The 17,575-nt window shown below is 41.4% G+C and overlaps 1 protein-coding gene across 13 annotated transcripts in view; it reads right to left on the reverse strand.

Moving 5' to 3' along the window:
• Positions 1-17,575, reverse strand: part of PBRM1 (polybromo 1) — a 2,726,611-nt gene that overhangs the window by 813,071 nt on the left and 1,895,965 nt on the right. For all 13 annotated transcript variants that reach the window (XM_044078866.1, XM_044078877.1, XM_044078870.1 and 10 more), the window contains one exon: positions 840-1,062. In XM_044078866.1, coding sequence (XP_043934801.1) covers positions 840-1,062 — 223 coding nt within the window. The remainder of the gene's footprint in view (positions 1-839; positions 1,063-17,575) is intronic.

The following is a 17,575-nucleotide window of genomic DNA, read 5'->3' on the forward strand; positions in this document are numbered from 1 at the left end:
TAAAAAGTTGTTAAAATAACAGAATTTGTGTTAGCATGTCATAAATTACTGACTTTAATCCTCAGTGATTTACCAGAAAACCACAAATTTGAAGAACAGACCATAAATAAGAGGCAAAAATCTGGACAGCTGAGAAGTAGTATGCTTACATCAGCAAGCATGCACATCAATGAGTGAGGGAGGGGGGGATTAGGACCAGAAAAATAAAAGCTTCTCACGGGTACCTGGATGACACTCTAGAGATAAAAGATGAATAGACATGGTTGTAGTGACTGCCTGATGGCAGGCACAGAGCTAGAAATTTTATTTTATATATATTTTTTTATTTTTACAAGGGGTGGTCAAGTCCACATCCCTATGCAGATGGTTTTGCTCTGTGCACCCTGTCACAAAACCTTGGAGGAAGTTATCAGTGAATCATGTCCATCTGATCTGTCATTAATGAAACTAGCCTCAGTCCATCAACCGACTACTATTTTGTCACTGGCAAAGTATAGCATGCAGATATTTCATTTACATAGGACTTTTAGTGATCATTTGCATTACCTGAAATCAATTACCTAATTAAAGGTTGTAAACATCTTAAAATATGAATTGCTCCTTCTCTTCTCATTGACTGACTCAACCACAGAATACATCAATGGTGCAATCAATATAGGAAAGAAATGGAGAAATGTTGGTTGCTGGATTTACATTTTCTTCTGTACAAGGCATCCTGGCATTTGATTAAGAAAAAGCTCTCTATGACAAGAGCAATGTGTTATGTTGGTGCTGGTACAGTGTCAGCACCAAGTTATCACGCTACTGGCAGTAGTGTGGCCTGAGCTTTTCTGTCATACCTGTGGAGGAGTGTAGGGCATCACGTCCAGTTCACTGGTTGAAGGGGTCTGGATCTGAGGTGGCGGTGGAGGTTCCACAACCTCTGCTTCTTCTTCCTCTTCTTCTGCTATCACTTCCATCTCTTCTTCAACTCCCCCTTCTATTTCTGCAAACTTAACTTCCAGGTCCCGAATCTTCTTTTCTAATAAGGGGGATGGCTCTTTCTGAGGAACGACTGGTTTTCTGTAGTAAAGCAAAATAATAAAAATGAATACTTATTTAATTTTTTTCAAAAACACATGGAAGAAAATATGCTATCCTAAGAGAAACTGACTTCATAATCAAAATATGTTAAAAATAACACTGTCCACAGCACAAAAATGTACTGGAGTGATAAAATGAAAAATACCACTTCTTGAACTGCTGAAGCGAAAGGAAAAACAGTAATGATAGTTACCTGTGCTTCAGCTAGAGATGTACACTACATTTACTTCATGGCTTAATATTTAAAGTCAAGCAATCTGGTGACAACATGGGGGATAGCCGAACTTCTAAAATGCTTATGAATTTTTTTTCAATCATGTCATTGAAAACTATGCTCACTGAAGGGGTCACTGATATGGAAAACAAAAAAGTTGCGCTAACCATAATGATAAAAAGTACAGTTGTGTACACTTACCATAAATGTAGATGTTCGAGTGTATTCACTGCTGCAGTCATTACATTTGGGTAATCTGCTTGTAGGTTGCCCTCAGTCGGCCTGATTAACAAATTCTTGGGTCCTGCGTCAGTTGCTGTCCCTTCTTCCATGACGTCAGGTCGTTAGGGGTATAAAACATGCAGCCGGTGCCATAACATCAGTTTTTCTTACCCCAGATGTTAGATGCCCCCCTAATGGGGAGCAATTAAACATAAAAACACAAAGATATACCTCCAACAAAAAAGCAAATACACCAAAAAGGCTTTTAAGCATAGTAAAGGAAAGAAGAGGTATAGCCAAAAGAAGTTAGGGGACAGAAGGGAGGGTAACCAGGACTGCAACAGTGAGAATACACTCGAACATCTACATTTTTGGTAAGTGTACACAACTGTACTATGGTCTTCGTTTTTCACTGTTGCTGTCATTACATTTGGGTACATTCCCAAAGCTATAGTTGGGAGGACGAGTTTAGATAGCATTAGGGCCAGCTATAAGGCCCTGCAAGACTGCAGTGGCAAAGCCAGCTCTGGATTTAGAGAAAATTGGCAAATGATAATGCTTGGTGAAAGTATGTATAAGAACTCCAGGTAGCAGATTCTAGGATGTCCCTGGTAGGAACACCTCTGAGAAAGGCTGTAGAAGTAGATGCAGCCCTGGTGGAGTGAGGTCTGATCCCCTGGGGGATAAGTTTTCCATGGTGCTTATAGCAGAAATTAATGCAATGGCTTATCCATTTAGAAATGGTTTGTTTTGAAATAGCCTTCCCCTCTGCCCCTGCAGCAAATGCTACCAGCAGTTGTTCAGACTTTCTATGAGGTTTAGTTCTATCCAAGTAGAATCTAAGTTGTCTGTACACATCCAAGGAATGCAGAATCCGTTCCCCTTTGTTCTGCGGATTGGGAAAGAAGGTTGGCAAATGAATGGCCTGATTAAGAGCCACAGTGGATACCACCTTGGGCATGAAGGATGGATTGGTTCTGAGTGACATCCTGTCCGCATGAAAGATGATGAAAGGCTCCCCTGCCATAAGGGCCTGTAATTCAGAAACTCTTCTAGCTGAAGTGATTGCTAAATGGAAAGCTGTTTTCCAAGAAAGAAATTTTAAGTCTGCAGTAGCAGCTGGCTCGAAAGGAGGTAGAGTGAGTTTCTCAATACAAAGTTAAGGTCCCAGGCTGGGGTTGGAGCTCTCCTGGGTGGTCTCAAATTTTTGGCCCCTCTGAGGTACTGCTTGAGCAATGGATGAGAGAAGAGGGAAGGTTCTGTGTTACAATGAGCTGAAATGGCTGAGGTGTGGATTTTAATGGAGAAAAAAGACAGGCCCTTTTGAACCATCTCAGTTAAGTATTGTAAAATCTGAGGTAAACTGGGCGCTGCTGGGCTCATCCCTTGAAATTGGCTCCAGGCACAGAATATTTTCCATTTTTCAGCATAAGATTTTCTAGTACTAGGCCTCCTTGCCTCTAAGATGACACCCATCACAGGTTTGCTGAGGGATCGTAAGGGAAACTAAGTAATTAGCCAGGCTGCAAGGTTCAGTGCTGGAAGCTGAGGATGCAGAATCTGGTTCTCCTGCTGAGGCAGCAGGGAAGGAGACTGAGGCAGGTGCCATGGAGATAACTGTGGCACACTACGCAGGAGGGGGTAACAGTGTTGGCGCAGCCAGTCTGGAGCAATCAAAATCATCCTTGATTTGTCCTGTTTGACTTTTAGTAGTACTTTGGACAGCAGAGGCAGCGGGGGGGGCATAGACTGATATGTTTTTCCAGCTGAAGGACAGAGCATCCACTTTCCAGCCTTGTTTGTGGGGAGTCCTTGTGCAAAAATTTTTTCAATTGGTTGTTCTGGGGAGAGGCAAACAGGTCTACATCTGGGCTCCCCCATTCACTTGTCAACATGTTGAAAATCCTTGGTTCCAGTTTCCACTCGTGTGGGTCCATGAAGTTCTGCTTAGTCCATCTGCCAGTGTATTTAATTTTCCTGGCAGGAATTGAGCTTGTAGGTGCACTTGGTAGCTCAAGGCTGTGTTCCACAATGCCATGGCTAGTCTGCAGAGGGGGTAAGAATGTGTACCCCCCTATTTGTTTATGTACCACATAACCGCAGTGTTGTCCGTTTTTACCACTAGTTGTCCTGGAAGAATGTAGTCCTTGAAGGCTGTCAGAGCATTCTGTACAGCTAACATTTCTTTTTGATTGATATGCAGGTGCATTTGACTTGGGTTCCATTTGCCCTGAATGCACTTCCCTGTCAGGTGAGCCCCTCATGCATAGTCTGATGCATCTGTTGTTAAGGTGTGGGCGGCAGGGGGTGGTGTGAAAGGTAGTCCCTTGTTTTGGTGGCAGGCCTCTGCCCACCAAAGAAACTCTAGGCGTAGGCAAGGTATGATAGGAATCATCGTTTCTAGGCTGTGAGAATGTAGACTATAGGCTTTTTAGATACCACTGTAGTTTCCTCATATGCAGCCTTGCATATGAAAATAGAAGAATGCAGGAGGCCATGAACCCCAAAGCTTGCAGTATTTGCCTTGTAGATAGCAGGGTTTCTGTGGCCACTTGTTTGAAGTAGGTTGTTAAATTAATTTGCTTTTCTGGCGTGAGGTAAGCTACCTGGGAAGTTGTATTTAAGCTTGTTCCCAGGAATGTAATTTGTTGACAGGGTACGAGTTGTGATTTCTTTTCGTTTATGGTGTACCCCAGACAAGTTAGAACCAGGTATGGGTATATTTGAATACTTCTTTGCCTGCAAAATGCAATAACTGGAGCTAGGCACGTTGTGAATACCCTGGGTGCAGTAGATAAGCCAAAGGGCAGTGCAGAGAACTGACAGTGCATGTAGCCTGCTTCGAAACGTAGGTATCTTCTGCAAGATTCTCTGATTGGGATGTGCAGGTATGCTTCTTTTAAATCTAGTGTTGCCAACCAGGCGTCTTTGCCTAGCCTAGGAAGTCATTGGTGAAGAGTCAGCATTTTGAATTTTGGAATTTCCAGAAAGGTGTTTAGAGTAGACAGGTCCAGGAGTGGACACCATGATTTGTCTTTTCTGGGTACCAGGAAAAGTCTGGAGTAGAAACCTTGTCCCTTTTCCTCTTCTGGTACCAGTTGAATAGCCCCCATGCTTAACAGGGAAGTACTTGTTTTTGAGCCTCTGCCCACTGATTCGGGGGTAGGTCCAGCAATTCATTTGGCGTTGGCAATGTGTGGAAGTGAAATCTGTATCCCTGGGACACTATATTTAAAACCATTTGTCCTGGGTAATGAGTTCCCAGCACTTTGCATGAAGAGCAATCTTTCCCCCCAAAGGGGCTGTCAGAAGATAAATGCTTGGAAATTTTAAAAGGAAGTCATTGAGACAGTTTACTATAGGGGGTATCTTGTTATTCCCAGACTTGGAAGTGGAGGCCCCCACTGCTTAGTTCTGTGAGTCTCCTGGGACTGAAACCTGGGGCTTTTGCTGTGTCTGAGTTTGGCTTGAGAAGACCTGGAAGGGGCTGGAAAGGACCAATTCTTAGAAGGCCAGTGCCTACTAAATCTAGGAAGCTGAACTTGTAAAAAATCTTTAACAGTTTGCATAGATTTAGCTTTATCTTCCATCTTTTTAAGAACTTCTTCAGCTTTGTTGCCAAACAGGCGGTCCTGATTTACAGGAGCACCTAATAATTTAGCTTTAACATGATCAGGCAAAGATTGCTCCTTAAGCCAAGCATGCCTTCTAAGCACAGACCCAGTAACAGCAGTCCTGCAAGAGGCCTCTAAAGAATCAAAACCACATTGCAAAGTATGTTTTCCAACTTGTTCAGCAGAATGCATTAAATCCTGCAAGTCTTTATTTTCCACACAGTCAGGAATCAACATAATTTTCTGTTTAAGCAGTCCAATAACATGTTGCTGAAATTTTAACATATGAAATTGGCAGTTTAAAGCTCCAATTGCCAAGGTTGTTGAAGTATAAACCTTTTTACCCCATCTATCCAGCGCCCTGGAGTCTCTATCAGAAGGGGTAGGATTTTTAGCAGTAGAAGCCTTAATGCCCTTGGGCCTCTGTGAAATAGTCTCTGGATCTGCAATAGGATTTTTGAAAAGGAACTTGTGGGACTCGGGGACCCTTTAGTATCTGCCAGGTTTACTGGGAGCAGGAGGCAGGGAATCAGGGGCCAAACTAGATTCCAAGAAAGCATCAACAATGTCTAGTACAGGAAGAATAGCCAAAGGCCTATGCGGAGGTAGGAGAAAGAAATCCCTAAAGCCTATTTTTTGAATCAGAAAATTCCTGGCTTTCCCAGTGAAAATGCTCCCGTAAAGTATGTAAGGTTTCCCCAAAAGAAAAATCCTCGGGGAGGGGAAGCAGAGGGAATAGAGTCCTCTGCATCAGAATCCTCATAAGTAGGCAAGGACAAATCCAGGTCAGAGTCAGAAAAAACAATCCTGATCAGAAGATTCATAATCAAGCTCAGGCCTGATTAGAGTTATTAGATCTTCAGCCATTTTTATAATTTGTTTTCTAGGCATAGAGGCCTGAGCATGTGGCCTGGGCTTTTGTTTTTTTAGTCTTGGATCGAGACTTAGGCTTTAGTAATGAAGGAGGCGTAGATTTAATATGCAAGTCCGTAGGCCTGAATACACCCACAGAAGCCGGTGCCTGCACCGCGGCTCCGAACCCATCCAAAGTAGAGACATCTGTGGGTTTCCATAGCTGAAGTATCTCACAGCATACAGGACTCCGAATGGGTCTCAGTAGAGGCCTGCGAATCAGAAGTAGCGGGTATCAGGGGCTGCAAAAGCACCTCACTGAGTACCAGCAAACTAGCGACTGACTTAGGAGATGCGTTGTCAGCAGTTTTGGTCCTTGGCGGCCTGTCTCTATCTTTATCTTTGCATTTTTTCAGAATCCCGGAAGTCGGATGGCTAACCAATGACATTTCTGGATAATTAAACCGAGAACCGAAATATTTAGAGGCAAAATTATACAGACGACAGATAGTGCGCTGATTAAATAAAGCAGAAAACCGACAGCAAGAAACATCGTGGTCAGGGCCTAGGCAAGGAATACAGTACGAATTAAAATCTTTATGAGGTATTTGCTTTCTACAAGTAATGCAATTATTAACTTTTACTGACATCGGTAAGGAGCAAGAAAAAGTTTCCCCAACGGGGTACTTAGCTTTTAGTTGAAGACTTCGGTTCTGAAACTTGAAAATGAAAATTTCAGGAGTCGGCCGACCGGCACTTGCGAACTGCTTCTGCTTCGGGCACCGCACGGCAAGAAAGACTGATGTAATGGCATCGGCTGCATGTTTTATACCCCTGACGATCTGATGTCATGGAAGAAGGGACAGCAACTGACGTAGGACCCAAGACTTTGTTAATCAGGCCGACTGAGGGCAACCTGCAAGCAGATTACCCAAATGTAATGACTGCAACAGTGAAACACGAAGAATATCTCCATTATCTCTATCTGTAATGATAAAAGTTCATTATTTATGTCCACTTCAAAAGTAAGAAGGTTCGTGGTCTGCACTCTTGTGGGAGGAGAGGCTGGACTCTGCCCTTCTGAGCTGGGAATTTCTGGTTAAAGGTTTATAGTGCCTGCATATTTGAACCGTTTCTTACTGAAATTGGTACACCTTGTTTGCTGTAGCATAGACTAGATCCAGGCCTGCTGAATCTAGCTTTGTTTGTTTGCTTGTTATTTCCCTGGAATGCTAATTCCACCTAAAACGCGGCTTCTCAGCGCTTCTGTGGATCCCTAGTGATATCTGCATTGCTTACTGTACTTATTTTCTTGTTCCACGTGAAAGAAAGTTACTGTTTGTCGTTTTTGCATTTAAGTTACCTGTAACACATTGCACTTAAGTTACCTGGCACTTGCTCACTAAAGCAATTATATAAGTCTGCACTAAAAATTAAAAGCACTACACCCTCACTCCCCATTGGCCCTTGTTTTCAATTATAAAGGAATTCCCAATATTATTCTAGCATGTCCAAAGATCAGTTGTCAATCTCCTCTCCGGTCCAGCTGGTGAATCTGGGAATCTTGAGGCAATATTACAACTGCCTCATGTACACAGACAACCCTCTCCTCCTCCCAACAAATTCCAACACATGTGAGAGATGCAACCATATAGCCAAACTGGAGGCTAAGCTCTCTCAACTCAGTACTGGCATAACCAGTCAGGAGGAGAAGGAAACCACACTCACTACAATTCCAGTCACACAAAGACCTACCATGACAGCAAACCAAACACATAATCACACAAAAACATACTCGGACGCTCTAAATAAAGATCTGCCTAAGCAGCAGAGACCTCCAAAGCAGACACTCAAGCAACCGCTACCCCAAAACAAAACACGTGCAACACATATCTCACAAAGCCAGTGTGCCGAACAGTCACAGCCCTTAAGGCTAAACAACACACCTGATACACTTGTAATAGGTGACTATCGGCAGGCACACTGACGTCCCGCTCACCAGGCTGAACAAGGAGAAGGTCACGGTGAGCAGCCTGTCGGGTGCTAGGATCTGCCACATAACACAAGCACTCAGGTCACTCCAAGGCAAGTACAAATATGACTCAGTCATTGTCCATGCTGGTGTGAATGACCTGAGACGTACCTCCCTGGACTACATGAAGAGAGACATAGAGGAGCTCTCTGAGCATGTAGCCCAGGCCGGTATGACCCTGACCTTGAGTAGCATCTTACCCTCACCAAGAATGACGCCACAATATGAAGACAAGATGATCAATTTCAACAATTGGCTTAAGTACTGGTGTCATTCAAAGGGGGATCCAATTCCTGTCAGCCTGGGATGATATGCTCGACAAGCCACGATGCTTCACTAGGGACGGCTTGCACCTGTCACCCCTGGGCTTCCGGATATTGGCAAAGGCTCTTGCTTCCCCCATAGTGCCTTTTTTAGGCAAGGCTCAAAAGACAAACCCACCTCCATAGGTATCACAAGGGATAAGAAACTAAGAGTAATTGCTACTCAATGCCAGAAGTTTAAACCTCAAGATGCACGCACTCAAAACTCTCCTTAGCATGGAGAGCATCGATATCTGTGCAGTAACAGAAACCTGGTTCAGGGCTCCTGAGAGCACCCCAGCACTAACAGGTTATACCTCATACCATGCTTTTCGGCCCCAAAACTTAGACCGAACCACAAAAGGAGGGGGAGTATCGATATTCATCAAAGATACCCACACCTCCAGGTTGGTGGCAAAGCACGAAGCATCAGAGACTATCCATGTGCAACTAACAGTGGGCAAAACTGCCTTCCAGTTTATAGCCTGCTACAGACCACCCTCCCAAACCCAGGAACCCCACTCGGCCTTCCTGAGAACACTGGAAAATATGAAGGTCTCTGCAAACACCATTATATTGGGCGACTTCAACTACCCAAACATAGACTGGGAGCATTACTCTAGCTCCAACACCCTAGCCCAAAGTTTCCTAGAATTCATAAAGTCAAATGCTATGGAACAACTTGTTACCACTCCCACAAGAGGGGAAAACATACTGGACCTGATCATCACCAACATGGGGACTCTATGCTCCAGACCAGAAGTGTATCCCTCACTGGTAAGATCAGACCATAAACTGATCTCACTGGATATTCACATCCCGACCCCACCCCCTGCCCAGAAAACCACAGTGAAAAACTTCTCTAAAGCAAATTTCACACTCCTCAAAACCGAGGTGGAATCCTTCAAAGCCCCGGGCCTGTGGAAAATATGGCCCAGACCGCAGAATCCTTTATAAATGCATTCTATGAACACCTTCAGGAATGCATGGATCATGCAATCCCAAATAAAACCAAGACCCAATCCTCCAAAGGCAGACGTCCTGTCTGGTGGACCCCAGCCATAAACAAACTATACAATAGAAGGAGGAAGCTACTACATGATAGAGCAAAATCCCAAAAAGGGAAGGCATCTCTGATCAGTATTAGCAAAAAACTAAGGGCACTCATAAAATCGTTGAAGGCCAGCTTCGAGAAAAAAATTGCACAGGACACCAAGGATAATCACAAGGCTTTCTTTAGTTATGTTAAGAACCTGGGTGGGAATTCCCAGATATGCTCAGAATTAGTCCAAAATGACAAAAAAATACACCGAACCCACAGACATTGCCATCATCCTAGCTGACAGGTTCAGCACAAACTTCTCCCCCACTCCCCACCAAAAGGGCAAATATCTATCCCAGCAGTGTGCTGCCCCCCGACATCTCAGATGCACAGGTAAGAGCCGCCCTCTCCAAACTAAAAAACACAGCATCAATAGGACCAGACGGTGTCCCGGGCTGTGTCCTACATGAACTCCAAGAAGAGCTAAACCCAACATAAAACTACTCTTCAATCTCAGCCTTACTAGAGGATACGTACCCAAAGAGTGGCGTACAGCAACAGTGGTCCCTCTCCACAAAGGTGGTGCCTCAACGGACCCTGGAAACTATCGCCTCATAAGCCTGACTAGCTTGGTCTGCAAAGCTATGGAAAGGATCATCATGGACCTCATAAATAAAGATATTGGGGACCTACAGACACTGGATCCTACCCAGTTTGGCTTTGTTACGGGCAGATCCTGCCTCTTAAACCTGGTTGACTTCTTTGAAACAGTCACCAAGGTCATTGACGAAGGGAAGGTGGTCCACACAGCCTACCTGGACCTCGCAAAAGCCTTCGATACAATACCCCACTCGGGCATTATAGACAAGCTCACCAGCTTAAATATAAACCCCTATGTCACTAGATGGGTTGCAAATTGGCTCAAAGACAGAACCCACATGGTTAGAATTGCTGGAGCCATGTCAGACTCCAAACCAGTTACAAGTGGTGTCCCACAAGGCTCAGTCCTGGGACCTCTCTTGTTCGGTATATATTTCTCGGAGGTACAGGCCAACACAGAAGGACTGTGGCTGACCAAGTTCGCAGATGACTGCAAACTGGGCGCCATAATCGACTCTCCAGCCAACACAAGCATCCTCCAAAAGGGCCTCATAGAAACAGACAACTGGTGCCAGAGCCATGGCCTCAAGCTAAACGCCAAAAAGTGTATAGTCATCCCCTTTGGCAAAAACAAAGTGCCCACAAATTACCACATAGGTGGCAATCCATTAAGTACAGAAGAAGTAATTAGGGACCTGGGGACCCAAGTTGATAGCAATCTCTCATTTGACAACCACGTGGCCAAAGTGGTTAGAAAAACATTTTATATAGCCCACCTAATCATGAAGGGATTCACATCTAGATTAGGGGAGATCATCGTGCCTCTTTACTCATCCCTCATCAGGCCCATAATCGAGTACAATGCGCCTTTTGGGATGTACCTTACCAAACACCTGCAGCAACTGGAAAGACCCCAAAAGTACCTCACCAAGAGGATCAAAGGGCTCAAACAGATGCCATATGCTGCCAGGTTAAAGAAACTCCAGCTCTACTCTGTGGCATAACGCCTGCTCAGAGGCGACCTGTGCCTGACGTATAAAGCCATGTCCAACCCGGAATTAAGGGGACATGCTGCACCACAAAAATCCAAATCCCATCGAGCTACACGCTCGAGAGACTTGAACCTCAGCACTGAAATAAATAGGACATGCTGGAGGGACAGATTCATAACCCAGAGGCTCCCTTCACTCTGGAATAAAATCCCAGTCCAGGTTAGGCAGAGTCCCTCACTGACTCTCTTCAAGAGGAATCTTGATGAGTGGATGGGAGATCGTAGGTTTACCCCGGGTATCACTTCTGTGTCACTGTTAGACAGAGACACAGTATACTAACCTCGAAAAAGGGCATAGCAAAATTAATTTAAAATGGGTGGCGAAAGCCAAACATACTCTGGCTAGGCTTATAAATGTCCCAGGGCAGATAGCCTAGTATGAACCTATGAACCTATGAAATGACTGGCCATCGCAAGCAGTACCAACCTAGCATCTAATCATCTCACAAATCTCATGCTCTCACCTTAACTTTCACATTCCCCCACTTCACTTTCTAATCCAGGCAAAGTTTGCCAGACTTGAGCTCAAAATCACTGTAGTTCATTTAAGGATATGCCTGTAGAAAAACTGGATGGGAGGAAACTGCCCTAGGAAAGGCATCAGGAGAAGTCAATAAGGCCTGCCATGAAGGACTTAAAGTGGACAGACGTGGATAATGAAGATCCATCAGATTATGGTAAGTACCAAACTTTTGTCTCTTACATTATCCAATTCAGCCACTTGAAAACTGATAGAGCCCACAGCTAAACATCTTGTGGGACATCATGACAGAATACCACAGAGTATGGCAGTGCTGAAGAAAGACCCGACTCCACAGATCACATCCATCTTACAGCATCCTGCCAAAGGATGCAGAGTAGTACAAACCACAAAGAGCCAGCAAAATTGACTTCAAGAGAACTTTGTATTCACAAATACATACAGCAAACAAACTGGTTTCGGCTGGACAGACACAGCCTTCCTCAGTGTATAAAAGCACCACACAAAAAACATGCTGTTTAAATACTATAGAGCCATTTCCCATTGGTTGAACATTCATAAATATTCATTAAGTCCAGGTGGGAATAAACCCCCTAACTTGATGATCCACTTTTTTTCTTTATTATTTAAGATATTATGCCATTCAGTTTTATTCAAGCGATTCCCATGAATAACATCAATAACCATAAAATTAAACTCCGCAGTGGGATGCATTAAATGGTGTTTGTACAAAGCATTTGTAATTTTTTTGTGTTTAATATTGCTCATATGTTCTGAAATCCGTGATCTTAGTGGGCGAGACGTCTGCCCTATATAGAATGCTCCGCAATGGCAAGTCGCAAGGTAAACAACCCAATCATTGCTACAATTGGCAAAAAAGCCTAAATCATACACCCTGGAGCAATTTCTACTAGAGAAAGCCTTAGATGTAGTCACATATTTACAATTTGAACAATGACCACACGGAAAACATCCATATAAGGCTTTGCCTGACAATGTAGTCTGTTTGTGTAAAGAATGTTTGCTATCACAACGCTTATAATGATTAAAATAGGATTTCAAATTTTTTCCATTTCTATATGAAAAAGTGCATCTATCCGGAATGAAATTAGCAATATTGTAATCAGATTGGAGAATATTCCAATTCCTATGAACACTATCCAGCAAGCAGTTGGTGTTACGAGCATAGGTAGTAACAAATCTAAGTGTAGTTGATATAGCAGCAGTGTTGTCTCTGTATTGAAGTAAATCTGACCTATCCATATTGTGTACCTGGTTTTTGGCCATTGTAATATTACCAACTTTGTATCCTTGTTGTTTGAACCTGTCCGTTAAGTCCCTTTCATTCAAACAAAATGTATGTGGCTTGGAACAAATACGTTTGGCCCTTATAAACTGAGATTTAGGGATGTTCCTAGTGATATGTGGTGGATGGTGGCTGGAAGCATGCAGAACTGAATTGTATTGTGGGAACTTTCTATACATTTCACTATCCAAAGTGCCATCAGGCAACTTATGTATAACAACATCCAAAAATGTAATGTTCTTTTTGTCATGATGTTCAGTGAATGTCAGTCCCCATTCATTGTTATTAAGATATAAAACAAAATCAGCAAGTCCAGATTCGGTTCCCCTCCAAACCAACCACACATCATCTAGGTAACGTCTCCATATGTCCATATCAGGTAGGAAAGTATTTCTGGAGACGTCATAAATGATTATAGACTCAACATAAGCCATGAAAAGGTCAGCATATATGGGGGCAAAGGATGCCCCCATAGCTGTACCTTTAGTTTGCCAGAAACACAGATCTTTATAGTAAAATACATTACATGTAAGAACATATCTGGCCATGTCAATCAAAAAGGAATTGAACAGTGGAGAATACAATTTGGCAACATCTAACCAGTGTGCCAAGGCTTTCAATCCTGCCTGATGTGGTATATTCGTGTAGAGTGCACTCACATCTAATGTACATAGAAACCAATCAGCCTCAAGTTGTGTGTCTGATATTATTTGCAGAAAGTTAGTAGTGTCCTTTAACCTAGATCTAATAGATGGTAATAGAGGTTTTAAATATTTAGTCAAAAACATAGACAACGGCTCTGTAACATAGCCCCTACCAGATACTATAGGTCTGCCCGGAGGATTAGTAACATTCTTATGGATTTTAGGTAAAAAATAGATGTATTGTGCACGGGAATCCACTATAGACAAATGTTGAAAAGTTTCATTGTTAATAATTGCCCGATCCTTGGCATCAACAAGAAAACATTTTATGCATTTAACAAATCTAGAAGTAGGATCGACAGACATATAAGAATAGTATCTGGTATCAAAAAGCTGTCTCCGAGCCTCCCTATCATAATCTGTCCAGTTTTGCACAACCACAGCCCCACCCTTATCAGCTGTAGTAATAACAATATCCTTATTATTCTGTAAATCACATATTGCCTGTCTCTCCATGAAGGATACATTGTTATATTTAACAGCAGCATCAGAACTGAAGTAATGTAGATCTTTGAGCACACTGTTTAAAAACAGATGGACTGTGTCATGCATAGGTGGTACAAAACTGGATTTATGGTAGGTGAATTTACCATGATCCACATTATAACCAGAATCACCAAAAAATAGTCTAAGATTAAGCAATCTGCAAAAGTTGACTACATCTTGAGCAAGTGCATCTTCAGAAATCATAAACCCAGGTATAAAACTGAGACCTTTATTCAGAATAGAAATGTGTGTGGAGGATAGAACAAAATTAGACAAATTCAACACATTGTTAGATTTTACATCATTCAATTTTTCAGAGCCATTGCTAATAGGCCTTGGATATTTTGAACCTTTCCGATGTTTACGTCCCCCCCGTCTGCGTTTAGTTCTAAAGGGACAACCCCAGGTGTTCTTTTAGGAGAGGGGGACCCCGATGCTGCCAGGGATTCGTTATCTGTGCCAGACGATGTATCATCACAAGATGAGGTGGTCCCATTATAGTTTTTGCATAAAATAGACCTAGGTCTTTTGCGTTTCATAGTAGAAGCTGGAGGGTTATTAAACCTCACATGCTTGGTCTGATGCAAAAATGGATTCCCACGTAAATAATCTTCCTGGTCCCTATGGAATTTCTTCATTTTTCTAGATTTCAATTCAGCATCATATTTTTTAAGATCAACTGCTACCTTATTCAGTCTAGCTTCAAATGAAGGTTCCTTTTCAAACACCTTAAGTTTGTCCGCTAGAGCAGTAATACCTGTAAGTCCCCTATCAATTGCCCTATTGTGAAAATTTAGCAATTCAATGACAAAAGCCATAGTGGCTTCCTGTTGTATTTTGGACCAATTTTTGGTCAGCTCATCATCCATACTATTGACATGTGGGACCGTACGAATACGTAATCCCCTAGGGGTGATGTTAGCAGTCTGATATGCCCTAAAGAGCTTGCTGTGCCGTACATTAGCACGCAATTGTCTAAGCTGCTTATTTAAGTCATCAATCAAAACTTGACACGATGACTCCGAACTACTCGATTCAATGGGTTCAATATTCCCATTATTATTATTGGATAAACCAAAGACCCCTAGGTCATCCTTGTCTGCAACCAAACCCGAAATAAGGTTTGATAGATCCATGCTGGTAACCACAATTTGGAAAAATATATACTGTCAATATTGGTATCAAAACTGAACCAAGACAGTCCAATCAATACAGTCTAGATATAGATAGCTGTCAATAATGGTTATTTGTAGAAAAAAAACACGACAACTATAAACCACAATGGACAATAACAGCAGAAAAAAACACCAAAAATGATGTGTGATAGCTGCGTCCACAACAATTATAGAAAAAGCCAAAGGTCCAAATACAAATTAGTACAAATCAGCCAAATATATAATGTTGGGAAACATTACCAAGATTAAGGCAGTAGCGGACAAAAAATTGAAATACAATATATGCTGAATTGAGATCCAAATACCCCTATCCAAATAGAGATAAGAGATAAGAGAATAAACCCCAATGGGACCAAGACAGACAATAATCTACTCAAAATGATAACGAAAAGATAAACACTTAGAAAAGTATAACATGTGTGATATTATTTGCCTGGTGTAGTCAAACACTCGAGCACACTAAATTATAGTATGCATATATATTGAACATACCCAAGCATAACACCGCAGTGACTTAATGGCTAAGATGTTTGCCTTACAAACACAAGGTGCAGGGTTTGAGTCTCACAAGGGATAATTGGCTAGGCTTAAAATGGCTCGCAAGGGCAGTTAGCTTAGTACTAAACTATGAATCTATGAATCTATAATACTATATAGCTACTGCTGAATATAAGGATAATAAAATGAAATACTAAAATAATATTCCATACCTATTATTATATTGAACCAAAATACTGTAGTAATGTATTCAATGTGTAAGAAATATATAAGTCTACAATTGGGACCCCTGAAACAATTTGTAAACCCTAATCATAAATGTGCATACCAATCATTACAAAAACAGTAGCCTAACTATGAATGAAACAATGAGCAACCTATGTCCATAGATAGTAATGACCTGAGACCCAAAATATCAACAATATCTATCATATAACTGTCCTATGACAAGTAGTTATAATTATTACTTTAAAGAATCAAAATCTAACATATTTTGGAGAATATTAACACCAAAGCTGACATACCAACTCAACATCCCCAAGTGTAGAAAATATACCAGACTACTAAAGTATAAAAAATAACAACTCAGATGCACATGTAACTATATATGCAATGAGAAATGGGATCTTGAACAGATGTTAATAAAAGACCCCACATACATCCTATATAAAGTATTAGTTCCATAGTGGTATGGATCAAAAATGTAATGCCAAAACATTGCCTAAAATGGTAAACATGCATGCTCAAAAAAATTAGAAATCCAAAGCTGTATATAGTGCAGCGTAATTGTAAATGTTTAGTTACAAAAAGAATACCAATAAATAGATATTCCAACACTTGTTCAAAACAGAACCAGCAAAATGCTTGAAACGTTCAAGATGGCTCCCAACTTTACTCAAAAGCCGAGTTGCATCAAGACCATGTACATAAGAAAGAAGAAAACCATATAGTATTCCCCATGACAAACAAAAATGTCCAGAAATGTATTAATCCTTGAAGCTGTAAATAGGGTATGTACACGACATAACAGTCCAAACATCCAAACAACGTTGCATAGAAACTCACGAGGAAAATGATGTTGAAGTATAGAAGTAAATTCCCCCAGTCACATAGCCGGAAGTCCGAAACTGTATATAGTACAAGGTGTTTATAGATGTTGAATGGCAGAAAAAATTGCCCATAATTGTACAATCCACATATTTACTTGAAAAAATCCAACAAACGTTTAAAGTGCACTATATAACTCCTACATTGTATACAAATCCAAAAAATATTTGGATCCTACACAAACAATTGACAAAAAAGACAAAAAACATTCTTCGTAGGAGACAACTATTGTTTGGTAATACCCTGGTCCTCACAAGTATGTATAAAATAAAAAATACAGGAACCAAATAAACCAAGTAAAAAAATAACCAGCTGAAGGTTAGATGAATAACACGAAGGTAATAGCGTAGTCAAAAAGTTTAATATCCGCTTTCGTCAGTGGACTTCTTCAGAATACATAATTAACACAGTTAAAAACATTTAAATATCCCAACAATTATCATACAAATTAGTCAATCAAACCATGATTAATTAAGTAATTAAAACAAATAAAAAACAAGAGAACTGATGTTCAGTTAAAAAAATTTTTTAAAGGAACAAGTTCCTTGTTAACCTGTAATTTTCTGTACTTTAAAAAACATTTGATGTTAATATAATCATTCAAGCCAGGAGACTTGTCAGCGTTGAGTTTTATTTGCCATATTGTTTCACGCTGCTCTAAAAAATTTTTAAAATCCCCTGCTCTTAGATCAGGTTGTACCACTTCTAAGACATGCCAATGTAAAAGGCAGCACAACCAGAACATTGACTAATATAAACCACCCCTTTGGTTTTACATTGGCATGACCACCCGTAGTTTGAACATA

The sequence above is a fragment of the Protopterus annectens genome, chromosome 7.part1, assembly GCF_019279795.1.
Source record: "Protopterus annectens isolate FY-2018-M chromosome 7.part1, PAN1.0, whole genome shotgun sequence".
Taxonomy (NCBI): Eukaryota; Metazoa; Chordata; order Ceratodontiformes; family Protopteridae; genus Protopterus; species Protopterus annectens.